The sequence below is a fragment of the Nelumbo nucifera genome, chromosome 5 (assembly GCF_055504915.1).
Source record: "Nelumbo nucifera cultivar China Antique chromosome 5, China Antique-T2T, whole genome shotgun sequence".
Lineage (NCBI taxonomy): Eukaryota > Viridiplantae > Streptophyta > Magnoliopsida > Proteales > Nelumbonaceae > Nelumbo > Nelumbo nucifera.
Window position 1 is genome coordinate 35,213,512 of NC_142653.1, and position 27,735 is coordinate 35,241,246.

Here is a 27,735-nt window from a genome sequence, read left to right on the forward strand (position 1 = left end):
CCCACTGTTTGTAAGGCTTTTGGATTACCATCAACCTAATTGCTGTATAAGATTACAGGAATTGCACTGTTCTTACTTGGTAGAAATACAGAAAAAGGTAATTAAAATCACATTCACCCAAGAGTTAATTCATCAAAGGTTTAATGGGGACAAGAATGCCTTACCATTCACCCTAGCCAAATGCATACCCACTGCGAGCTTTTACTGTTACTCCTTCAAAACTAAGTAATTCGAATTATTCCCAGACCCCCTCTTTATTAAAACCATAATTGAATGTATCTCCTTTAAGCCTGTCCTTATCTATCAATATCTTCCGGACAGCCCCAACTCCCACCTGGAACGTCACATGCTAGTCGTTTGCAAATACTATAGAAATAGCTTTAACTTTCAGTGTTTTGATTGTAGAGAAAAAAACCAAGGTCTATTCCATATCCTAATATCCATGCTAGAGAAAGCATTCAAAGGAGTCTTAAGTGACTGGTTTTGCTGTAATTGCAAGAGAAAGATCACCAGCACGGTACCAGCAGGCTACCAACCTCATCATGTGTAACAAACTGGTCTATTTCTTTCTGTTTTTCCTCAACATGTCTACTTTCTTCCCAGCCTCTGCTCTGAACCAGGAAGGTCTATCACTCCTCTCATGGCTCTCAACCTTCAATGCATCCTCCTCTGCTTCTTTCTTTTCATCATGGAATGCAACCCACCAAAACCCATGCAAATGGGCATATATCAAATGTTCCCCAGACGGGTTTGTTTCAGAAATCTCAATCAGTTCTATCAACCTTCCTACTAGCTTCCCCACTCAGATTCTCTCATTCAACTCCCTCACAACACTTGTTCTATCAGGTGCAAATCTTACAGGAGAAATCCCACCTGCCATCGGGAACTTGTCATTGCTGTCCACCCTTGACCTGAGCTTCAATGCTTTAAGTGGAAAAGTTCCGCCTGATATTGGAAAATTATCCAGGCTGCAGATATTATCATTGAACTCCAACTTGTTACACGGTGAGATTCCGCCTGAGATTGGAAACTGTTCGATGCTTCAGAAGCTTGAACTCTTCGACAACAAACTCTCAGGAAAAATTCCTGCCGAATTTGGACAGTTGTCAAGTTTACAGGTCTTTCGAGCAGGTGGCAACCAGGAAATGTATGGAGAAATTCCGACGGAGATTTCAAACTGTAAAGGTCTCACTTTTCTGGGTCTTGCAGATACTGGGATTTCAGGGAGGATTCCATCCAGTCTAGGAGAATTGAAGAATCTGAAAACTCTTTCAGTTTACATGGCAAATCTCTCTGGCGAGATCCCACCTGAAATCGGTAACTGCTCAACTTTAGAGAATCTGTATCTTTATGAGAACCAACTCATTGGAGGTATTCCCAGCGAATTGGCTCTGTTGAAAAATCTCAAGAGAATCTTGTTGTGGAAGAACAACCTAAGTGGGAATATTCCAGGAGCACTTGGGAACTGCTTGGGCTTGACGGTTATCGACCTGTCGCTGAATCGTCTCACAGGTGAACTCCCTGTATTGCTTTCAAATTTAGTACAACTACAGGAGCTTCTTCTGTCGTATAACAACATTTCAGGTAAAATACCTCCTTTTCTTGGAAACTTTTCCCGTCTGAAGCAACTTGAACTAGATAACAACCAGCTCGTTGGTGAGATTCCATCCGAAATTGGGCAGCTGAAGGAGCTCTCTCTGTTCTTTGCATGGCAGAATCAGCTCCATGGGAACATTCCATTTGAAATGGGCAGCTGTGAGAAACTCCAAGATTTGGATCTTTCACACAATTTCCTCACTGGGTCAGTTCCTAATTCTCTGTTTAATCTCAAGAACTTGACCAAACTTATGCTTCTATCCAATGAACTGTCTGGTGAGATTCCACCAGATATAGGAAATTGCACCAGCTTGATACGTCTACGCCTAGGATCAAACCGGTTTTCTGGCCGAATTCCATCAGAAATCGGGCTCTTAAGTAGTCTGAGCTTCCTTGAATTATCAGAGAATCAATTCTCTGGAGAAATCCCCCCTGAACTCGGTAACTGCAATGAGCTAGAATTTGTTGATTTGCATGAAAATGAGCTACAAGGCACGATCCCGACATCCTTTCAATTGCTTAGGAACTTAAACGTTTTGGACCTTTCAATGAACAGATTATCAGGCTCTGTTCCTGTGGAGTTAGGAAAGCTTACTTCTCTAAATAAGCTCGTTTTAAGAGAAAATTACATTACTGGGTTGATACCCAGGTCTTTGGGCCAATGTAAGGATTTGGAGTTGTTGGACATGAGCAGTAACAGAATCATTGGCTCAATACCAGATGAGCTGGGTGACTTGCAAGGTTTGGAAATCTTATTGAATTTGAGTTGGAATTCTCTGTCTGGTCCAATTCCAGAAAGATTTTCAAATCTGTCAAAGCTTGCTTCCTTGGATATTTCTCATAACATGTTAACAGGAAGCCTGAGAGTACTGGGTATGCTTAACAACCTTGTCTCTTTGGATGTCTCATATAATAATTTCTCGGGTTATGTTCCTGATACCAAGTTTTTCCAAGAGCTCCCAGTAACTGTTCTTTCTGGTAATCGAGATCTCTGCATTAATGGCAATGAATGCAAAGTTGGTGCTAACCTCCACAGAAGAATTTTGATCAGAAACATTTTCTGTTTAGCTCTCAGTGTTACTGTTATTATAGCTATTATACTCTTGGGAGTAATATTGACCATACAAGCCCGTAGAGTGGCTGTGAAAGATGAGGAAGAACAGAATGAATTGACCTGGGAGTTCACCCCATTCCAGAAGCTGAATTTCTCTATAGATGACGTTTTAACGAGGTTGTCAGATTTGAACATCGTTGGGAAAGGCTGCTCTGGCATTGTTTATCGCGTTGAAACTCCAAGGGGCCAGATGGTTGCTGTGAAGAAGCTATGGCCCTTGAAGGATGAGGAGTTCCCAGAAACAGATTCATTCTCTACGGAGGTTCAGACTCTTGGATCAATCAGGCATAAGAACATTGTGAGACTACTAGGCTGCTGTACCAATGGGACAAGTAGGTTGCTCCTCTTTGATTATATCAGCAATGGGAGCTTACATGGACTGCTTCATGAGAAGAAAGTTTTCTTAGATTGGGATTCAAGATATAAGATCATACTGGGTGCAGCTCAGGGTTTGGCCTATCTTCACCATGACTGTATCCCTCCAATTGTTCATCGTGATATTAAGGCCAATAACATCTTGGTAGGACCTCAGTTCGAAGCCTATCTTGCAGATTTCGGCATTGCAAGGCTCATTAGTTCCCCCGATCGTTCGAGGTCATCGCACACTGTGGCAGGTTCCTATGGGTACATAGCTCCTGGTAAGTAAAATTGCTTCCAGTTTTCTTTCAAGTGACAAGTTATTTAATCAGCTGGTTGATTAATTCAGGAAAGAAAGAATGTATATTTAGCATAAACAAGTAATTATAATTGGTCTATTATTGATTGCAGAATATGGATATAGCTTTAGGATCACAGAGAAGAGCGACGTCTACAGTTATGGTGTGGTGCTTCTGGAGGTCTTAACTGGGATGGAACCAACTGATCAAAGGATACCCGAGGGAACCCACATTGTCAGTTGGGTTACACATGAACTTAGAGAAACAGATGGAGAAGCCACATCCATCATCGATCAGCAACTTCTGTGTCGATCTGGTACTCAGATCCAAGAGATGCTTCAAGTGCTCGGCGTGGCTCTTCTCTGCGTGAACCCTTGCCCAGAGGACAGACCCACAATGAAAGATGTAACAGCATTGCTCAAAGAGATCCGGAATGAAGCTGAGGATTTCAACAAATCCGGTTTTCTCAAGGGAGGGATGGCCAGCCCAAGGGCAGGAATCCACCATTCTAGTTTCTCAAGATCAACTGAACCACTGATTAGATAATTTCCCTCTGTTGCTTTGATTTCCCAAAGAGAAGAGATGCCTGTGGAGCTCATAAGTCATTCTCATTGAGAGAATAATTAGTCTAACTTGTGGGAGTGCAACAAATGAACATGGGTGTCTCCATTATTACTGCTCCTCATTCTCTCTGGGTCCCCAATAATTCTGCCGGTTGTACAGTCAGTTTGGCTTTGGTTTTGGTACCTTGATTTGTATGATAAATTTCTGTAAGTAAAAGATTAAAAGAAAATGGGTGAGATTTTAGTGTTGATACAAGCAATCCCGAAATGGGTGAAAAAAGTTTAACTCAACCATCTATTATTGTCACCAAAGTAAACTACTCTTACAGAAATGGATTAACCTGCTTAATAAATATCCTTGGTTGTAATACTGTATATCAACAATGCTGTCACCTTCCCTCCCACCCTGCCTTTGTATCACGATTGTTGTCCAACAGCAGAAGCAAACGAAAAATTCTGGAGCAGTCACAACCCATCTCCAATTGCAATTGCAGCTTTCAGGTTCAGACCGGTCCCCCACCAAAGACGCATCTCTTTCTTGCCAATTGAGGCTGTCTGAATGAATTTTAGCCGAAGAAGGGTCACGGGAAGTGACAAGATCTTGGTAGGGACTGGCACTGGCACTGGCACTGGCACTGGCATTGGCACAGGCACGAATTATATACAAAATAAAATTATGGGGGGAACAAATGGGCCATCCATAAAAATTGAAGATGGCAAACTCACACCCCATGTTCCTGATGCAGTACATTGCTTGTGTGGGCATGAGATACTAATCGTCTCAGCCCCACAAGTGATCTCCTTATCAAGCTCTAATGGATGACACTGCAAGCCACAATGAGCAAAAGTTCTTACTTTAGGAAGCTTCTCATACAAGTAAATGAAACTTTATAGTTAATCTTGACATCTCTACTACAAACCGGAATTATCTGGGAACCTTTGCTTCTATACTTTGTTCTCACGGCAAAGTAACTAAAACATTGGGAACAGTGTAAAGCCTTGTATATTGTGTTTTCTAAACCTACTATTTGCACTCTTCCCAAACTGAGCACAGATTGAGTGTTGGTTGATACGAATCATGCTTCCTTTATTATGTTATATTTATATTCTTGATTGAAGGCCTTCCCAAATACTAGATCAATTTTCTTGGCTTCAAACCCCCCCCCCGCCCCCCAAAAAAAAATGCTCTTTGCACATTTATACCTTTTGTTTATCAATTTTTTTTACATCCCCCATGCTATCAAGCTGTTTGAACCTGCCCCCTTGATATCATTTGGTATCTGAATGTTTGTTGTCTTAAGTATCACAATATGATTTCTTTTTTTTTTTTCTCTCCCTACGCCCAAATACTAAACGGATCCAGACAAATTATATAATAATGTAAGGGAGCAAAGATCAAATTACTGGACTTCTAAAATTGTTCAAAATAGAAAAGATAAAAAGAAAGAACAATTAACAGATTTTTGTTATCAATAAACAACTACTAGATTTCAAGCCAAGATAGTTATTACTACACAAGCATCTCATTATTAAAAATCATTAAGAACTACGGGGTTCCAAACCAAGATAGAGAAGCACCTCATTTATTAACAATTCTAAGAGCTGGAAGGAATTTTGCAGTTCATTTCCACATTGTTCATAAACGGTCCTGCTTGAAACTATGCACAAATTCCTTTTTCATTTACATTTGACCTCTCTCTCTCTCTTTCTCTCTCTCTCTCTCTCTCTCTCTCTCTCTTTTGTTCTGCTTCATCTTTTGATGGATTATCAGTAAGGGAGGACTCAGAATGGAGAGGATGTAAGTTTCAAAGAGCCAAAGCTGGCTCTCATTTCGATTAAGTAAGATAGACAACATTAAAGATATAAAAAAAACAAGTAAAACACCCTTAGTAATTAGGTACAATAGATGCAAAATGCAACATGGGACTACCAACATAGACAATTTTCACTTTTAGGGTCTTCTCAAATCCTAAATAGCATATCACGATTCAAAATCCTCCACAGGTTTCGGGTATCAAAATAAGCCTTGTTTCACATTTTGCTTGTTGGTCCCTTCCTGAAATTTCTCCAACAATCTTGTGTAATAGCCTGTGATTCCTGGAAATTTCAAAACTTTCATCAGTTTGACAACAACAGTATGATATGAAATGTGCATGTGATCTTTCAAGTGTCAAAAAATATTTGAAAGGCCAGAATACACACCTCAAAGTATGGTATACACCTGCAGATAATCATCTTGTGGAAGAAAAAGCAGTCATTGCAGATTACAAACTCTTTTCTGGATGCCACTTTATACTGCATCCAACACTTTTGGGAAATGGAGGGAAATGTATCTAAGAATGTAATCTAGGAAGACCAATCATTGGCATTTACTAATCAAGGAAACTTATGAAAGAGAAACATAAACAGAAGAAGAGGGTACCTTGGTTTCTGCACTGATGGTAATGGTTGGCCACTGAGAACACAATCTATTGCAAGGCTTAAATCCCTAGAAACATCAAAACAACAGGAGAGATGTAAATTCTAAAAAGAAGAGAAGTTGAGGATAGTTGTGGCATGCATGTCCATAAGAATGTCAAATGAGCACCTTCCTGTAACTTGTACGTTGTTACTTGGCCGTGAATCATCAAACTGCCCATGGTAAACCAGCCCAAATGGCCTACGACCATCCTGTTGCAAATTCATCAATCTAGAAGTACATTGGAACATAATGCTTTTCTAATTCTTTCATAACCAACTTTTTTTTTGGATAAAAACAATACTATATTAATGTGTGAGAGAAGGGTGAAAAAGCCTATAAATGATAATACAGACTATACATCCAGTGACAGTATAAAAGAAATTTATATCAATCATATAGAAGTTGGAAATTTAAGCCACTATATTCTTTAATGATAGAGGACCAAAAGTGGATCTACTATTTTTCCAGTTTCCCCATACCATTGTTTTTTTGGCTTCCTTTTCCTCAAAATAATTGTCACTTCTGCTTTTTCCAAATGTCCAGCAAATGGCAAAAGGAGAAGAGCTTCATAGAAAATGTTCTTACATGACCTTTCAGCTATCATGCTTCAGAAAAAAGGGATGGTAGGCCACTTCCCAACTAAACATTTTGACCAAAAAGTTTCACAAATGTGACCAGATCTCTCTAGAGGATTCACAGGTTACTAAAACATGCTACACTAATTCCTATTTCCTAAACAAGTCTTCACAGGTGACTAAAACATTTGACACAGATTCCTCACAGAAGTCAAACATAAAGAGAAAAAGAGGCCCAAAAGAGAAATAATGTAAGAGAATCCGATTTAAGTTGCTTATTTTTTTGGACAAAAAGGAAAGAAGCTATGGAATAAAACAATGTTAGATTTAGGCTATGTTTCAGTTCAGGGGAGCAAAAGTGAAATAGAAATATGCCCTCCAGAAGCACAGGTTATGAATGACTATTCCCCGTGCAAGAGGAAATGTTTTCTGCTAAAGAAGAGGGAAATGTGGCTACAAAGGTTGCTAGTTTCAGGGTTCTATTTGGACTCATTTTGTAGTCAAATTGTGAAATCCAGAAAATGGCACAAAACACATTACTATTCTGTTCGCTTTTCTATCTTCAATCCAGTCCAAGTACATCCTTCAGGTAATCCAATACCGGAAAATTCACTATCAACTAGGTTCTCAAGGGCTGAACTGAATATGGACGTCTTGAATTACAGAAGATGGTATTGGAATTTATATTTTTAGCCATGAATCCATATAGGTGTGACTCCAGTTAATTGTCAATCTTAACTGAAGTGGCAAGTTCCATCACTTCATTACATTTTTTGTAGCCTTCTTGTCATCGTATTTGTACTCCATCCCCTTTAGAACCTTGGGGAAAATACTCAATAATTTAAGTTTGCATCCTAATCTTCAGCAAGTGTATCCATTCTTTCAAAATGCAAAGCTGTATTTCATCAACCTATTGCTGGGGTTCTGAAATAAAAGTCTACCTGTCTGATGAGAAGTTAAAAGACAGAAAACATCACAGAGCAGCCAGATCTCCAGGGAAAAAAAAAGACTCAAATAAAGTCTCTCGAGAAGGAAGAAGCTAGTGGAATGCATCAAGCTGTACTAAATGCATTTCTGTGTATGCAAAGAGTCACCTTTTTAAATAGGAAAAATTCTGGTGTGCATACAGCTCCAAAACCCCTTGCAACCTCTTGTGACTGCAGCACAACATCCCCAGTTAGTAAAATATGATCAACTTGTCAAGGAAGAACTCTCAGTTGGATCGAAACAAATGACCAAATAATTTGATAAAAAATGGGACTATAATATGTTAAAGATAAGTAAATTTCATTTCTCAATGCATCAATCAAGTACATACTTTTGTAAAACCGGGCAATACATTCTAAGATTTAAGAGTCATAATCCCTTCCAGACCTCTTAACTTCTCTGTCATCTACTGAGATTGGTGCCAAATCCTAAATTTCTGATCAACTAAGGCCCTGTTTGGCGGTACATTTGAAAGTACTTTTCATACTTTCAAAAGTATGAAAGTATGAAAAGTACCAGAAGGCATTTGTTTGGGGTGTTTATTACTTTTAAAAAATACGAAGTAAAAGTACAAAAAGCACGAAATCAGTTTTTGATACTTTATGCTTTTTGGCTTTCTGACATACTTTCTAAAACATGTGCATCAACCAATATGTGATACTTATACACACCACCACGTGGTAGCATATATGAATGCCACGTGAAAGCATAGGCACATTAATGTATTCGGTGACACATGGCATGTAGTATCATTGACTTACTTTCAAGTGCAACATGGCATTCATCTATGCTGCCACGTGCCATCCACATGTCATTGGTCCAACATTCAGATGTTGCATGGCATATATGGATGCCACATGACATTTGAACATAATTAATGACAATCATATGCCACGTGGCATTCATCTATGTTGCCACATGGCATGTAATACCATTGACTGACCTTCAAATGCCATGTGACATCCACATGTCAATGACTCATATTCAAATACCAAATATGACTCATATTCAAATACCAAATGGCATTCATATATGATGCCATGTGGCATGCACATATAAAACATTTTACTGTATCCAAATGCCATCATTTATATTTACTTTGAAAATTATGTTTTGAAAAATTTCCATCCAAACGGTTTTTGAAGTAAAAGTATGAAATCAGAAGTATACCACGTACTCTGTACTTTGGTGCTGTTCAAAGTACAAAGCACGAATTACCGCCAAACAGGGCCTAAGAGGCTACCTATATGATTTCCTCAAGTCAATCATGTCACTATGTAAGTGACTTGACTGGGACAGAGAAAATTTCATCTATACGTAGTACCAAGAAGCCAAGTGCCAAATTAATTGGTTAGAAACCCACCATAAAATTACTAACTGATATAGTTAAATTATTAGAATTGAAGTTTGAATGCATATAATGCTCAACCAAGTTTTGGGAATGTATCCACTTATGGATTTGTAATTGTTATGTTACAATCTGATTTCTGTCTTGCTTTTGTTCATTGTTGATGCTTCCCTCTTGGATATAATGAAATGTCTTTAAATACTTTACTCTTATGTGAAGGAGGTGATATAAGGTGGATTAGGAATTTGAAGTTGGTTATACAACTCTTTGAGCAAATATCTAACTTGAAAGTTAACTTTGAGAATAGTTGCATTGTAGAACTAATATGGAGGGAGAGATTTCAGAGTGTGCAGTTATCTTGGGTTGTGTGGTTTCGAATTGGCCTACAAATTATCTGGGTCTGCCTCTAGGTGATAACCCTAGGAAAGGAAGCTTCTGGACCCCGATAGTTGAAAGAGTTCAGAAAAGGCTTGCTTCTTGGAAGAAAAACTACCTTTCTCTAGGAGGGAGAATAATACTTATTAGATCCAGCCTTGTTAACTTGCCTGTATACTTTTTGTCAATGTTTAAAATTCCTGTAGGAAAAAAAATCCTAGAGGGATGGCTAGCAAGTTGGATAAACTAATGAGGCACTTTCTTTGAGAGTCAGGGGAGGAAAGAAAGGACCATAGGGTTAGGTGGGAAATGGTCAGTAGAGGCAAAAGATTTGGAGGTCTTGGAATTGGAAATGTTCTGAAGAGAAATTTGGCTCTTTCAGGGAAATGGTTGTGGAGATTAGTTGCAGAGAAAGGAAAACTATGGGTAAAGGTTGTGGTGAGCATTCATGGGCTAGCAAAGAATGGTTGGGACGCTGGAAACTAGGCTAGGACCACTAGAGCCTCCTCATGGAAAGCCATCCAAGCCATCCTTCCACTGTTCTTGCTTTGGATCAGGTATGACTTAAATTCTGGTAATCGAATTAAGTTTTGGGAACAGATTTGGGTTGGGGATTCTCCTCTGAGGGATCAATTTCCATCTCTATTTGCCATGTCCAGTTATAAAATTGAACCTGTTTCTACCTTTTTGGTTCCTTCCAACTCTAATATTGGGTTCAGCTGGGATTTGGGTTTAGAAGGGCTATCAGAGACACAGAGCTAAGTAGTGTTATTGATTTAATCGCCATCCTTGATGGGGTTTTCCTGGATCCTACCAAGCCTGATAAGAGGATTTGGACCTTTCTCCTTCTTGATCTTTCACCTATGTTTCCTATTTCAAAGCTAACGCAGCTAGATAGTAGTGGGGCCTTGCCTTTTCCTATAAAAGAGGTATGAGGAAAACCTATTCCACAGAGGGTTAAGAGTTTTTGTTGGGAGGCCTTTCTAGAAAGAATCAATACATGTGATTTACTTCAAAGAAAAATACCTAAAATCTGCATTCCCCCTCATTGGTGCATTCTTTGTAAGGCTGAAGGTGAGTCCTGCTATCACTTACTAATTTCCTGCAACTTTGTTAGAAGTATTTGGGAGTGGTTCTCCTCTTGTTTGGGTGCAGGTGGACCCCCCACCCCCACCCACCAACTGTGTAGAGCTTGTTTGCTTCTACTTTCTTCAGCTGGCCAAAGAAAAAGGGAAAAAATAATGTGGAGATGTGGAAGGGCTGCCATTATCTGGACTATTTGGGAGGAAAGAAATTTGAGACTTTCTCAGAGAAGGAAAGAAGTAAAGAAGCTATCATGGAAATAATTCTTATCAGAGTGGTTTACTGGTTGAAGATCTTGGAGTTTTTTTACTTCTCAGCAGATCTTTTGGATGGTGTGGAAAGAGTGCAATCAGAGGATTTTTTAGTCTAAATCTAATGCAGTGGAGGTGGTTTTAGAGAAGGTGGAAAGGCTACTTGTGAGCTGGGCCAGGTGATCAAAGCTTTTTGTGGATGTGCCTGCCCACTTTCTCTGATCAGTGGTGGTCCATCATTTTTTGAGTTTTCTTTCTTTTTGGAAAAAATAGAGCTCTCTCTATACATATCTGTGCATAGATAAAGGCACACTTCTTTTGTATAGGATTGAGGGCTTCTCACCCTCCTCTTTTCATTAATACAATACCTTCTTATTATCTATCAAAAAAAAAAGACTTATCAGCAGATGACTTGCTAAGAAATTGGAATTCAATTGCTTTCTCATCCCCAGTTAAGGAGGCCTCAGTCCTACATTGGACTTCTCCCCCTAATGGTTTTTTAAGCTAAATTTTGATGGCAGCAGTGTTGGGAACCCAGGTCCTTCGGGTATTGGAGGAGTGATAAGAAATGAAAAGGGAATTTAGTTGCCCTCCTCTCTGGGTCAATTGGAGTTGGTGACTCCCTTAGGGCTGAGATCCTAGCAGCCTTGGAATGTGTCCAAAGAGCCAAGGAGATGAACATTTAACAAATTGATCATTGAAGAGGATCCAAATTGGTGGTGGGCTGGTTGAAGGAAAACAGAATGGGCACAACCAATGGGCCTACAGTAATGAAAAGAAAATATACAAATGGCTGATGCAGGACATTAAAATTAGAGTGTGCTGGATTAAAAGTGCTAACTCTTTCGCTGATGGGTTAGACAAACAAGGGGTGAACAGGGTTTCTTTATTTTGAGCTCAATTGTAATCTGTTTTTTTTTCTTCCAGAGAGTTAAGAGAACTTACCTCTCCTCAATGTATGCATATATTAGTACCACCAAACAAGCCATTTAATAGCTTGTTTACATGATTGGAAATTAAATGTTTGTCATCCAATATGATGTATGCATATATATTAGTAACAGTTTGTGGGTTATTTTTAGCCAAGTCTCCATATCCGAAAATTTGAGGTCAGACGAACCTGATTCCTAGACACATACCCACTTTGAAACTGCACTCAACTCCATGTAATATATAGGAATGAAAAGTTAAAAAGAAAAAAAGGAAAAAAAAACATTTATATTTGGTTCACTTCTACCAATGAATTATTTCTTGTAACAAAGGGAAGTAGAATGAATAGGTGAGAATGCAAACTTAAAGCAAGGATATTTTTCTGGCTTAAAATAGGAAAGAGGATTTTCCAAGTCTCTGACAGGTTTTCTACAATCTGTATCTATCAGCACTGATTAGCAGAGAATATTTTTCTTTGAAATGGAAGTGTGCTGATGGAGAAGATTCCCTCCATTATTCAATGGGAACACAACTGATAAGCTGATCTGCCAAGTCAACTAGCCATCACCAAGGTACCAACTAATTGATGCTTCATCTGGGGGACCAAAATGACTAGGCAGTGCCTAGATGCTTTGTTTGATTACACTGCTTTTCCATGGTCCCGTTCCAGTTTCCATCGTATAATACCAATGTAACAACAAAAAGGGCAAAAAAGATGTTAATGAACTACAAGTGCCTCACTGAACTAAATAGTGAAACCATTGAATTCCTTGAACTTGACAATTACATAATAAAATACTACACACATTATTTTTGAATCAAAGTATCCTCAAAATAATTCATGTAAAGGAAAGCAGATAAAGTATGTATTTCATTGGATCAACTTTGGAGAAAAGATAGTGAAGAAATTTCTAGAAAGAACAAGTAAACATGAAATATTGCATGACATGTAGGGTACAACTTGGGCAGGCCCAACCCGAAAAGTTACATGAGCTAGGCCCAGGCCCAAATCCCCAGGCTTTGCATTTTCCAGGCTGGGCCCAGGGCTAGCCCAGCCTGAACCTGGCCCCAACACAAACAATACATACACACCTATCCATCGATGGTTTAGATAGGATTATGCCATTTTTGACACATTGGGCCCAATAGGCCCACCTAAGCCCAAGTGATCAACCTGATCCCAGCTTGGGCCCAAGCCCAACCCAAGTGTATCAAATTTTATTTTGGGCCAGTCCTGGATTCGGTAATTGGGCTTAACCTCAGACCCAATCTAGCTTGGAACTTAAGCCCAACAATTAGGACAGGGCTTGGTTGACCTTGAACCTGGCCCAGCCCGTCCTCAAGTTGTACCCCTAATTGACACGCTCGAACTTACTGTTCACCAAATGCATTCTTTGATAGTGCACCACACTAGCACCAAATGCATTCTTTGATAGTTCACAATGGAAAGGAGTGAACCAAATTTAACAAGCAAATGAAATCTTCAAGTGGAAGATAATGGTGATAATTACTTTGATGGATACAAAGTCTTAGAAGGGACTATTCAGGAACATCTGTACAACGAGATGAATACTTCTTCAGTTTGACTTTGATATAAATACTTCTCCAGTTACTCAACTTTTATAATATAGTAAAAACCACCGAGTAGTGCATCACACTAGCACTAGATGCACTCTTCAATACTTCACAATGGAAAGGACTGCACCAAAGTTAACAAGCAAGTCTTCAAGTGAAAGATAATCATGATGATTATTATGATAGATAGATATAGCCTTATAAGGAACTGTTCAGGATCATCTGTAAATGAGATAAATAGTTCTCCAGTGTAACTTTGAGAACTTTAGGGGTTCATCTTCTGCTCATTAGAATAATTTTTGAGAAATTTTTGTTCATTAGAATATGCAACCTCAAGTCCAACACATGTGTACACACACACACAAATCAATTTTCATAAAGCTACAAGATACCTATTCCACAAGAGACTAGCATTGCATAAAATGCTCTTCAGTTGTTAATACTCCATTGGTGCTCTATATTGCACAACTAGAAAAAATAGTACTACGCATCCCCTACCTCTAGTGGATGAACGGTGGATTCAATAAACAAGAAATTTAAAGTTGAAATCAAGTATTGGTGCTTTTGTAAACCATCATCATAAAATAGAGAAAAATGGTTTCGCATAAGAAAATTAATACTACCCCAGGCATGCCTCAAATGCAGTTGACCTTAGCACCCTTTCTCTAATCAAGCAGCAAATTTTGTAAAAACAATTATCTAAAATATGCTTTTATGATGCAAAATGCACAATATGTATCTTCCACCACAAATAGTACTTGTCTTGTGGTGGCTTTCAAGTAGGCCATTAATATGACAATTGATAAAAATATGAAACTTTAAGGCAATGGTCGTTATAAAATTCCTTTTCTTATTTCATCCATTTTTTTGAACTGATACTTCTCTTATTTTATTTTATTTTATTGCCTATTATTGACTATTTTACACATTATTGTCTCCCTGTAATTAAAAAAAAATAATGAATGTGGTTCAAACTGGAATATACAAAGTCAATTCTGTATTAGCTTCAATGAAAGGGCAGTATGACAATGAGATTTTGACAAAAGTTTCTACCCTTATCTCCATGGTTTGGAACTCTGGATAAATAGGTATGTGCATATGTCTATCAAGTAAAGTAGTTAAGGATCTTATTGAAGTGCAGATGCCAAATTAACTGATTGTAGGTTTTCAAGACTGCCAGTCAGTCTTGACCACTAAGAGATTTCAGGTTCGATGAGAAGAAAAGAGAAGAAGAAGTAGAAGAAAGAGTGGTGAAAGAGCAGTAGAACACAGATTTTGAGGAGAAGAACAGAATGTCAATATTCTGCCACCGCCACTTTAAGTTAATATATAGGTTATGCTAGTTACATGAAAGGACATATCTGCCCTTGGTGTTTACATCATAACTGCTAACAAATAACAAACAATACAAAACTGAAACTAGAAATAACAGAATAGCAAAATAACCACAGCTGTGACTAGATACATTCTACCCTACGGACAGAGTGGGACCACAGCTGTGGGGCCCACATCAATGTTCTCTACACTCCCCCTCAAGTTGGGAGTATATGTTCATCATTCCCAACTTGGATAGATCCGCCTCTAGCTTCTTTCTTGATACGGCTTTAGTGAGGATGTCTGCTAGTTGCATACTGGATGTGATGTAAGGGAGGCATACTTCTTGAGATGAGACCCTCTCTCGCACAAAATGGCGGTCAACTTCAATGTGTTTGGTTCTGTCATGCTGTATTGGAGTATGTGCTATATTAATGGCGGCTTGATTATCACAGTACAACATCAGGGGCTTCTCATACTCAATACCCAACTCCTCAAGTAGAGATCTTAGCCATAGGATTTTAGCCACTCCATTGGCCATGGACCTGTATTCTGCTTCAGTACTTGATTGGGAGACAACACTTTGTTTCTTACTTCTCCAGGAGACAAGGTTTCCTCCCACAAGGGCACAATATCCTGAGGTAGACCTTCTGTCATCAACACTCCCAGCCCAATCTGCATCAGTATAGACCTCCACTTTCATGTGATTGTTGTTCTTGAAAAGTATACCCCTACCTGGGCATCTCTTCAAGTAGGCTAAGATTCTTTCTGTCGCAAGAAGATGTGTGGTTCTAGGAGAATGCATGTACTGGCTGACAACACTAACAGCATAAGTAATATCTGGCCAAGTGAGGCAGAGATATAGGAGCTTTCCTACCAGTTGCTGGAACATAACTTTGTCTTCAAGAAGCTCCCCACTCTCGGCACTAATCCTGTGATTCTATTCAATTGGTGTATCTGCAGGCTTGACACCTAACTTTCCAGTTTCTGCCAACAGGTCTAGGACATATTTCCTCTGAGATATAAAGATCCCCTGTTTGGATCTAGCAACCTCAATACCCAAAAAATACCGGAGTACACCAAGGTCCTTCACCTCAAATTCTTGGTGAAGAAGCTGTTTAAGAGACTCAATCTCATGGCTATCATTCCCTGTGACCACAATATCATCAACATATACGGCCAGTAGTGTCAAAGAGGACTCCACCCTCTTGGTGAATAGGGTATGATCTGACTGGGCCTGTACATATCCAAACTTCACAAGTGCTAGTCTGAATCTATCGAACCAAGCCCTAGGTGACTGTTTCAAATCATACAAAGCCTTGTTGAGCCAGTAGACCTTCTTACCTATTTCTGCATCATAGAATCCAGGAGGCAATCGCATGTAAACTTCTTCCTGCAGATCTCCATTCAGAAAGGCATTTTTCACGTCCATTTGGTATAAAGGCCAAGTGTGACTTGCTGCAAGGGACAATAGAACTCGAATAGTAGTCATCTTGGCTACCGATGCAAATGTCTCCAAGTAATCTATGCCATAAGTCTGTGTAAACCCTCTTGCAACTAACCGAACTTTATACCTCTCAATAGATCCATCTGCATTATGCTTCACCGTAAATACCCATCTGCATCCAACTGGTTTCTTTCCTTTTGGCAAATCAACTACCTCCCAGGTGTTGTTTTTCAATAGGGCATCCATCTCAACTTGCACTGCATCTTTCCATTCAAGAACGGATAGGGCTTCTTGCACTGTTCTTGGATGTGGTACAATGTCGTTTCCCTTTATGGACTACAATTGGAAGGTCAAGATCATTTGTAGGGGAAGTCTCTGTGGGCTCTGGGACTGAAGTATCTGGACCTGGAGCTGTAGATGAGATTGGAGCTGGTCTGGACTGCTAATGATCAGGATCAACCTGCCTACACTGCCTGTGATAAACCCTCAACTGCTGATCCCTTTGACCACCCTCACCATTGCAGCTCTGATCACCCAATGGAATAGGTAAAGGAACTGCCCCACTCTCACTGCTCTCCCCCTGAAGACAAGAACTCAAACCCCCACTCTCACCACTCTCCCCCTGAGGGGCAACCCGAGGATAATAGGGTGTTGCCTCAAAGAAAGTGACGTCCATGGAGACAAACTTCCTCCCGGAGACAGGATCATAACAGCAATAATCCTTTTGAGTTTGTGCATAACCAAAGAAGATGCATTTGGAGGCTTTGGGTTCGAACTTGGAGGGATGGGGTCCGAGAAGCTGAACAAAGCAAGTGCAACCGAATGTCTTAAGGGGAATAGAAAACAAGTCCTCACATGGGTGTAGAAGCGAAAAAGGAGATCGCATATCAAGGACCCTGGAAGGGACCCGATTAATAAGGTATACTGCCGTGAGGATAGCATCCCCCCAAAAGCGAATAGGGACATCGGAAGTAAACATAAGGCTTCTAGCCACTTCCAAAATGTGCCTATTCTTCCTCACGGCAACTCCATTTTGCTGAGGTGTATGAGGGCAAGAGCTCTGGTGGATAACCCCATGATGAAGAGGATAAGATGTCAATGATTTAGCAAAGTATTCCTTTGCGTTATCAGATCTGAGAACTTTGATTTTGGCATCAAACTGGGTTAGGATCATTTGATGAAAATTTTGGGTCAGGGAAGGTACCTCATCTCGTGAATGCATGAGATAAACCCAAGAAAAACGGGTATGGTCATCAACAAATAACAAAAAGTATCTGTACCCACCCATGGAAGGGATATTATAAGGCCCCCAAACGTCAGTATGCACAATATCAAAAGAATTATCACTCCTTTTATTACTCAATAAATAAGGCTTTCTACAATGCTTAGCAAACTCACAACTTTCACACTGTAGCTAAGACAACTCAATAGACTCAAATAAAGTAGAAACAAACTCTGTAAAGATCGAAAAGACAAATGACCTAATCGGTTATGCCAAAGCATAACCGGACTCACACTCTGAGAAACAAAAGACAACTTCTCTACTGACTCTCCCTGACGGAACCGCTCCCCGAGCAGATAGATCCCATTCGTCTCACGGCCAGTCCCAATCACCTTCTGCGTCTCCAAGTCTGGAAAAACACATCGGTCAGGGAAGGTTACTGAGCAGTTCATATGCTTGGTAATATTACTGACTGAAAGAAGGTTAGTATCAAGCTTAGGAACATGCAAAACAGATGATAGGGAGATAGTATCTGAAAGCTTGATGTCACCCTTCCCAGAAATAGGAACCAGGGAGCCATCAGCAATAGATACCTTATCCCTACTAGAAGACAAATGGTAAGTAGTAAACAATGAAGGCAAGCTAATCATGTGATCAGATGCACCTGAGTCTATTACCCAACAAGGTTCAGTAGTACCTGGAGCTGAGGCATGATAGGCTGAAGCTCGAGTACCTAAATGGGCAAAGGCAGATGTGACAGGGGCTAATGGAGGTTGCGGTGGCTGAGCTGAATTTCCAACCTCCTTTTCTAGCTGTATTAGGGCAGCCCGAACTGCAGCTAAGGTCTCCAAAGATGTTCCTTTTGTGCCAGATGAGGATGCTGAATCAGTGTTCATGGCTACATGAGCAATGCCCTTCTTGTTTCTTAACTTCGCAGGAACCAAGTGGGGATGCAGTTTCCAACATGTCTCTTTTGTATGTTTGGGTTTCTTACAATGTTCACATACTACATCCTTCTTGTCTTCCTTCCTCCTGTCCTTCTCTGAATCACCCCCTGATTTTAGTGTAGCCGCTACAAAGGCTGATGTGGGTTGCATCATAACCTTCCTTCTGGTCTCTTCACTGTGTACAAATGAGTAAGCCTGAGAGAGAGTCACACTGTCTCTAGTCAAAATCTGTTGCCTCACAATATCATATTCTGAGTTCAGTCCCGCCAGGAACTCAAACACTCTGTTTGTCTCGATGTGCTTTCTATGGGTCTGAGCATCTTTGGGACTCTCCCACTCAAGAGTCTCTAAGTGATCAATCTCGTGCCACAGGGACTTCAAGGTAGAAAAGTAGACCGACACTGGTTTCTCTCCTTGTTTAAGGGTGTTCACTTCACATTTCAATTCATATGCTCTGGCAACATTAAGGGGTTGGGAGTAAGTTTCTTTCATAACATCCCATATCTCCTTAGCTGTCTTTGCCCACAAATAATTCCGGCTAATATGAGGTTGCACAGAATTACACAGCCATGTCATAACCAAGTAGTTTTCTTGCATCCACTTGGTATATGCCGGGTCTCCCTTGGAAGGTTCTTTCATATCTCCCAGGAGGTACCCTAATTTACCTCTTCCACCAATAGCCATCATGGCTGATTGGGCCCATTCCAAATAGTTTGATCCATCAAACTTTACGGTCGTAATCTGACCACCCATCTCAGAAATACCACCATAACTGATGTTCCCAAGACTGCCTTCTGCCTGAATTTTAGACTCTATTTCTGTCAAGTCTCAAAACAGCACTTGAATCACCAATCACAATCAAAACAGTATAGGCCTGATCTGTATTCTCAGTGTATGTGCACAAAACCGAAATAATTATGATCTGAAACCAACTAGCCAACACAGTAGTAGTTGTCCGTAGATCTCTAACTCCCTTAGAACTCTGAGAACAGCCTTAAAAAAAAACTGATATGCTAGGGAAAGTTAGGGTTTTAATGAGTCTTGAAAGGAAGCAATTCAGTCGCACAGTCCAAACTATATAGATGAGCTTGCAGTAGGGTTTTAATCAGTCCTGAAAGGAAGCAATTCAGTCGCACAGTCCAAACTGTATAGATGAGCTTGCAGTAGGGTTAATAAGAAACCCTAGAATCTGATCGGACCTACCAATAAACTTAAGAGTAGCTCTAGGTAGATCACAGGGTTCAGTCAAACACTAGGGCTTGCTGCAGATCATTTTCAAACCCTAGAGTAGAGAGAAACACAGTTCGGCCAGGGTTTGCAGTAAAATCCTAGTGAATCGAAGAGAGAAAGAACTAGAATGGTTCGGCCTTCCCCTCCAGATAGGTCCAACCTATCTTCTCTGATAGAACTTCTCTTAAAAAGTAAACAACTTACAAGGAAAAAATAGTTCGCTGCCTTCTAGGGTTACCTGAACCCTAGTCTTCTCTGGTCGTTCCTGACCACCAACACACTGCAACCCTAGCAAGTTTCCAACAGCTGCTAGCACCTCTGGCGATCTCCAAGAATCAGTCTGCGAACTCCTCCTTTTCAGCTTTCAGTCCTAGGGAATTCTCATGTGGTCGGTTGGTATTAGACTCACATGAAAATCCCTAACTTAGCTTTGATACCATGTAGGTTTTCAAGACTGCTAGTCAGTCTTGACCACTAAGAGATTTCAGGTTCGATGAGAAGAAAAGTGAAGAAGAAGTAGAAGAAAGAGTGGGTGAAAGAGCAATAGAACACAGATTTTGAGAAGAAGAACAGAATGTCAATATTCTGCCGCCGCCACTTTAAGTTAATATATATAGGTTATGCTAATTACATGAAAGGACATATCTGCCCTTGGTGTTTACATCATAACTGCTAACAAATAACAAACAATATAAAACTGAAACTAGAAATAACAGAATAGCAAAATAACCACAGCTGTGACTAGATACATTCTACCCTACGGACAGAGTGGGACCACAGCTGTGGGGCCCACATCAATGTTCTCTACACTGATAAATGGCACATGGAATCTAATGAAGATACATGATCATAAGAATGTGATGCTCTGTGTAAAAAATAATAACATGCTAGATTATATTAAAGCAATAAATATATCACCAGGAGACACTGGAAACAGGCAGATATTTGTAAATCCATGAAGAAAAAGGAAAAGTAAAAGAAGAAAAACAGATTGAGATCATAAAAAGCATACCTCATCATAGAGATAAGGAAAAGGATAATTAAAAAATTTAGCTTCTTCTGCCATGAATTCTGGTCCGTCCTGCATAAGAAAAATCCTTTTTTAAGAACCATATGGCAAGGGTATAGATATATTCTGAAAGAATAATTCATTATAACCTGTGGGTGAGTAGCTACAGAATTTGAAGAGATCGCAATAACTGCAAGTCCTTTCTGCAGAAAAACAGAGAACCAAGTATCTGTGCATTATTTCTTTGTCAAATGAATAACTTATCCAGGTGACTGGTACCAGGTGGCACTGAAACATTAAGACTATATAAACCCCTGAAGCAGGAGATGCAGTTCATTTACCTTCATGTAGAAATTTGTAAGTTTCACAATGTCTTTCTTCAAGTGTTTTACAAATGGGCAGTGATTGCAGATAAACATAACCTGCATCAATTCAATGTCAGCATGCATCCAATTGTAGTTGATTTAAGCAAAAGAGAAACCAGATAACTTTACAGTAGCCTTTAGTTCTGGTACTATGAACAGCTGTAGAGCTTTGGGTATTGCACAAAACTGGACACAATGTGGTAATCACAACACTGGCTGACAATAGCAGTTGTTTTGTCGGCCAGAGATCCCATGCAGGTCCCACTTCCATCAAAAAATGGGATGCAATAACGAACCCTATTTGTGCAACATGTATAGCCCTACAATGGTTTGTAGTGCCAGTACCGAAAACCACTGTTCAGTACCATAACAAGAATTTTAATAATATTAAGTAAAGAAACCAAGCTTTTTGAATGATAAAAAATGGGAAATACAGTTCAAATATGATCCCTTTGAATAAACCCACAAAAAGTACATATAGTGAATTGAAAAAAATGGGGCCTAAGCCACAAAGTAATCCAAAGGACTCAACCTTGTTTTCAATATATCCATGGACATCCAAGGTGACCATGCAAGATAGATTTCTGGTTTGCAGACAACTGAAGAATGCACTTGGGTCACTTCAGATCCTACAATCCCCTATCAATCCCATGAGCTAATTTAGGAGTTTTAAAAAATCTTTTTCGGTTTTGATTTTGCACATTGAATAAATCACTAATGAATTGGAGAAATGAGAATAAAAACTTTGAACACAAGAAGATACAACATATGATACCTAGTACCTGTAATGCTTACTATAGCCATGTCAAATATTCCAAATATCCATTACAACACTGGCATTGTATGGACACTTTAGAATGCAATTTACAACATGAGCATTTCTAAAAACACATAAACAGCATAGTTTAACAGATCATAATATAAAAATTGCAGTAAATAGACGTTTCATCAAAATTTGGAAAGATATAAATATTGAGAAAGGATTCTTAGTTACAAAGTTTCACTGAAAAGGATTTGATTATCTTGTACTCTCCCAAAGGTTTTTTCTTTTCTCTTTTTTTTTTCTTTGGTGCAGAAAGAAGCATATGGAAAGGTCAATACATGTGACATCCTCGAAAGAAAGTTCAACAATTGATATTTATCCTCCCAAGTTGCATCATGTCCATTAAAGATGCCAGATCAGCCATATATCTTCTATTGCACCCCAAGCAGCTCTATCATTTCTTCTTGGACCTTGTGGGGCTTCAATGAGTAGCACCAGGAGATATTCTAGACATTAATAATTGGAAGCTCACCATTCATGTAATCATGTGGGGGAGTTTGACAAGAGAAACAATAGCTATATCTCCAAAGGGAAAGAGTTCTCTTTTGGAGCCTTGTGAAGGTTGGTGTTTTTCATATTAAACTCATAGTCTTGTCATCCAAGGAATCGAAAGGTGTATCTCTCACTGAGTTTTATAGAGTTGTTGTGGAAATTCACAAATCTTTTTTTGATCAGTGAAATTCCCAAATCTTCTCTACACCATAAGCTCTCAATGGAGATTTCTCTCCCCCTGATTAAAGAAGAGGTGAGGCTGCAGTCTGGTGGAAGCTTTTTAGGCATCCTAGTGCTGGAGTTTTTGGTGGGGCCTTTACTATTTCAGAAGAAGCATTCTATGGGTCTTCAGTCAGTCAGTGGTTCCATAGGTAATGCAACTCCACTAAAGTGGAGGTATCAGCTCTCTGTATAGGGGCTACAATTGAAAGAAGACTTAGCCCTTCCTTGCCACTGGAGAGAATTCGGGCAACATTATTAGGTGGAAAGCATTTTGATCAAGGGGCAGTGGGAGGTAAATAATTGCCATTATGAAAATTAGACATATCTTATCTTCCTTTCAATTCAAAGAAGATGGATTATAAGGAAACCGGCTACAATTGCTAATGCTCTTCACTCTTCAGAGGTCAGGTGTGAGAAGCACTTTTTGTATAGCTCTCAGCCTACCTAATTTTTGTTGTCAATGTGTTCCAATGTTTTCTTTCTTCTTTTAAATGCTTTTGTACATCCTTCATCAATGATATATAGTGTTACCCTTTCTCAAAAGAAATAATGTAAGTGTTTTATCATCATATCATACAAGACATTTATATCTGCATTCCTATCCTTGACAGCGAGAAAATGAGAGTTGCATTTCCCTTTACTAAAAAAAATATGTCAGACATACCGTTACCCTTTCTCTATGAATACATCCTTGAATCCTTCCAACACATAAGAGAAATGCACCCATCACTTTCTCTTTTGGGATCCAAGTATTTTTTAATTCGTTTTTAGATGTTTCTGCAAGCAGAAGATGTTTCTGAAAAATGGCTAAGGTGTACTAGATATGTAGGAAAAGAGGTTGCCACCACTACCTATCAAGCTTCATTTCCGAAGCAAGACAAATTATAATCAGCTAGAAGATAGCATCATCATCATCACCCAAGCCTTATCCCAACTATAAGAGAAGTAACTAAATCAAAGGACCTCTTGAGATTGTTGTTGACTTATTGACTGTGAGATCCACTATCCTCCATTTCATTTAACTTTTCCAATTAGTTATCTCTAGAAAAGTGCTGATCACTAGAAAACTGACAACAATATGACAGTATGCAAGAGAAACAAAACGATTGGAAGATTCTTTTAAGGAAACACTGGAACTTGAACTCTCACAATATGCTCAAAAAAACAAATACAAAAAGTAGGAGCTTAAAACCCATTACTTGCTCAAAAAAATACAAAAAGAACTACAGAATTCACTAATCAAAACCAATTAATGTCAAAAAGTAGACGCTCAAAGGAATCGGCCATTTACCAGTAAAGCAGGATACGACTCAAAATCATCAAGTTTCCAAATTTTCCCCGTGAGAGGCTCTGGAAGCTAAACTAATCAACGTAAGAAAGACAAACCAATTACATTTCAAATAAATGAGAGGAAATGAAGATAGCCCACATGACATTAGTCCAAAAAATCAAAGAAGCACCTCAAACTCAGGAGCTCGGAACCCCAGTGAGACCCCTTTGGACTCTGTTCTTGCAGCCCGAATTATAAACTTTCTTGCTGGTTTAGCTTTTCTCAGTCGCAGGGAAGGAGAGAAACCAAGGTTTGAGGCAGAATATGATGAAAGAGACGAAATTCTTTTTGTTACTATGGTAGATTGGAGGGGGAGAAGACGTGAACGCATGGAGCCAAGAATGGCAGGGGCGAGAGCTCTAGAACTAGCCATTCCCCTCCGTCTGCTCCCCAGCACTCCTGCGTTGGGTTATGGTCTGGATTCTGGAAAGTGAGAAAAGGTTGTATAAAGTGGGTCACACGCAGTTTTGCACCATACAACCTCTTGGAGGAGACCGGAGACCCCTTTTACGGTTATTGGTTAATTGATCTGATTGGGGATGAATCCGGTCGGACCATAAGCTAAGAAAACAAATTTTCATAAGCTCGTTTATTAATTATTAGCACAAACCCATAAATTAGAGGTGGAAAGGCTATCCACATGTTTGCCATATTATCCACAGTTTTTCTAGACGTGGTGCATTGAAAAAGCTTCATAATTTTTTCTTGTTAAACATTTAATAATCTATTATACACAAGATTCAAAGTTTCGGTCGTATCTTATCGATTCTTAGAAACGACCGAAAATTTATTTTTTTTAGTTTTTTTTTACATTTTGGTTTTTTGGAAAGCTTTAAACATGCTTTTTATTATTAAAAAAAAAAATTGAGGATTTGAAACACCTGGAAACAATCCTTTCGGACCGTATCTTTTTTAAAAGATACGATACAATACAATACGCCCCGTATCGGGCATGTCATATTGGTTTTTGACACTAACCGTTGCTATAAGAATTTTATAGCAACTATTACTGTAAAAAAATGTGGTAATACAAATGAATTATTAAAACTTTAAGCAACGGTTTTATCTAAAATCGTTGCTATTTCTACTTATTCATCAATAGCCCATATTCTATAGCCACGGCTAAAACCATTGCTATAGCAATTTTTAGCAACGGTACAAAATGAATCTATTGCAATAAAATTTTTCGTTAGCAACGGTTAAAACTATTGCTATATGTATATTTTCAGCCACAGTGTACAATATCCATGGCTATAGGTTTTAGCCACACTAATATCTGCCACCAACAAAAAACCGTGGCTAAACCATTGCTATAGCCTTTAGCAACGGCTTTTGGTATCTTTTTGCAACGGTTTTGTCCGTTGCTAAAACCGATTTTTCCTATAGTGACTAGTCGCGCAACATTGGCTGCGCAACACTAGTCGCGCAACACTGGTCGCGCAACACAGGCCGCTCAACACAGGTCACGCAACACTGGCCACACAACATTGGCCGTGCAACATAGGCCACTCAACGTTGACTCGGCTGACCTTCGAACGGCCTGAGCCCATGACACATAGCTCGGCAACGCATGGCTGACCAAGCAAATCACCTCGGTTCTCTACGGCCCGAGCCTAAAGTGGAGAAGAACACCCGTGCCTGCCAAGGCTCGAGGGCGGTCGTTGAACTCCACACACCCATTGACCAACAGTCAAACCAGAGCTAGCCGAGCAACAGCCAGCCCCCTGAAGAGCCTGAAAAGATCCTGAGACCAACAACTAAGCATCCCTAAAGGTTGAGAGCTAAGAACGCACTTCGGCCGCCCAAACTGAAGACCAAGAAGATCTCGGCCAACTCCCAACCTTAGTCCTGATAAGACCGAGGACCAAGATTTCACAAAAAGAAGAGGAAAAGAGAAAAGTGGTACATACATTAACTACACCAGTTCACCCAAAAGCATTGGCCCAACCGAGCCCCGGGTTTCCTCGCGCACCCGACGACGAGCTCGACACACTACGGCCCTAGCCAAAGAGCCAACGCCGTGCCCCGACCAAGGCACTCCTCCCTTTGACCTTAGAGCTGGGGGAGTGGTGTTCGGATTCCAAAAACAAAGAAGACCTTCCTCGGTCAAAGAACGAAGAGCCCTTCCTCGGCATAGCCCAACCGAGCAATAGAGAAGCCCAGACCTTGAAGACCAATTGAAGACTCCTCGGCGTTGAAGTGAACATCCGCGCAATCCTTTGGTTGAGCATTGCTCTCATCGACTCCAGAACTGGGGGAGTGGCATTCGAATTCCGAAGTTGCAATCCTCAAAGTTCCGTAGTCAACGATCGAAAAGCTCTTCAATTGCACCTTGCAATGCACGCTTCGACAAGCACCGAGGAAAAGACGCTCAACCAGGACTTCAATTTAGAGTTCCATAGCCGAGGAATGAAGCACCCCACCGTGCAACACATGTGTAGCTCGGCACACAACATTGACTTGGCTGATCTTCGAATGGCTTGAGCCCATGATGCGTAGCTCGGCAGCATATCGCCGATCAAGTAAACCACCTTGAATGTCCACGGCCTGAGCCTAAAGCGGAGAAGAACGCCCCCACCCATCAGGGCCTGAGGGCGGTCATTGAACTCCACACATCCACTGACTAATAGTCAGACCAGAGCTAGCCGAGCAACGGCCAGTCCTCAAACAACCAAAAAGCTCCTGAGACAAGTAACAGAGCGTCCCGAAGATGAGAGCTTAGAACATATTCCAGCCTTACTAACTGGAGACTGAAGATCTCGGCCAACCCCAGACCTCAGCCACGACAAGACTGAGGAACCCAATTGGAAAAAAAAAGGAGAGAGAGAAGTGGTACGCAAGTTCGAAACAAAAAGAGTAAATTTTCATTAAGTTAACATCGTCAATACATGATTCAAAGCTCAACATACCGAGCTATTACAAAAAGAACAAGAGAAATAAAAGAAACCCCATGGCAACTCAATCCTCAACGGGTGGGGTCTCGTCGTCATATGCACCCCAAGTCTGCCCAATGTCAGGCAACTCCGGACAGTGATGCAGTGCCTTCCTCCAGAAGACGTTGAACCCTACTTCACAAGAGCTCGAGGCATACTCATCCATCTCTTGTCGGTACTCAACCAAGCCCTTGAATTGAGCCACCGCTGCTTCGGCGGCCTCCTGCTTCAGCCACTTCCTCTCTGCCTTCAGCTCGGTGATTTGTTACTTTAGGCTACGAACAACATTCGCCTACTCGATTATCTGGCTACCAACAACACCGCACAATGCCTCGGCTGAGCACTCCTCCCATGACCGCGCGATGCCACGGCCGAGCACTCCTCCCACAACCGCGCAATAGCTCGGTCGAGCACTCCTCCCATGACCGCGCAATGCCTCGGCCGAGCACTCCTCTCTGACCGCATAATGTCTTGGCCGAGCACACCTCTCCTCGACTCCGAAACTGGGGGAGTGGTGTTCGGATTCCAAAATTAGAATTCTTGAAATTCCGTAGCTGATGATCGAAGAACTCCTCAGCCACAACCTACATTGTGCGGGTGACGAGTTCCACCAAGCGCCGAGGAATGCGAGGCGGACAAAACGCTCAACTAGGACTTCAACTTGGAGTTCCTCAACCGAGAAACAAAGCATGCTGCCACGCTACACCTCAGCCGAGCACTTCATTTCTCGACTTCAAAACTGGGGGAGTGGTGTTCGGGTCATGGTTAAGCTAGCCTTAGATGACATGTGGCCGCCCAATCATCAACCAATCATCTTGCCTACATCGGCACCGCCCAGTCAGCTCCACAGCATACGGTGGCATACACACACCACACAGGCCGCGCAA

At 40.4% G+C, this 27,735-nt stretch overlaps 2 protein-coding genes across 3 annotated transcripts; one reads left to right on the top strand and one right to left on the bottom strand.

The window, feature by feature from the left end:
- The first annotated feature begins 389 nt into the window (after positions 1-389).
- Positions 390-4,241, top strand: LOC104590628 (uncharacterized). Its single transcript, XM_010249347.3, has 2 exons — positions 390-3,348; positions 3,479-4,241. The coding sequence occupies exons 1-2, from the start codon at positions 543-545 to the stop codon at positions 3,910-3,912; spliced, it is 3,240 nt and encodes a 1,079-aa protein (XP_010247649.1). The 5' UTR covers positions 390-542; the 3' UTR covers positions 3,913-4,241.
- Positions 4,242-5,496: 1,255 nt separating this feature from the next.
- LOC104590627 (Thioredoxin superfamily protein) lies at positions 5,497-24,390 on the bottom strand. Of its 2 annotated transcripts, XM_010249345.3 has the most exons (10): positions 24,046-24,386; positions 23,877-23,942; positions 21,025-21,105; positions 20,833-20,886; positions 20,687-20,755; positions 8,060-8,122; positions 6,517-6,599; positions 6,352-6,417; positions 6,132-6,236; positions 5,497-6,026 (listed from the first exon to the last, which is right to left on the bottom strand). In XM_010249345.3, the coding sequence occupies exons 1-9, from the start codon at positions 24,286-24,288 to the stop codon at positions 6,194-6,196; spliced, it is 768 nt and encodes a 255-aa protein (XP_010247647.1). In that variant the 5' UTR covers positions 24,289-24,386; the 3' UTR covers positions 5,497-6,026; positions 6,132-6,193. The 2 variants fall into 2 exon arrangements, with proteins under 2 accessions (XP_010247647.1, XP_019052091.1); XM_019196546.2 differs by lacking the exon at positions 8,060-8,122 and having other exon boundaries at positions 5,729-6,026; positions 24,046-24,390.
- Positions 24,391-27,735: the final 3,345 nt, after the last annotated feature.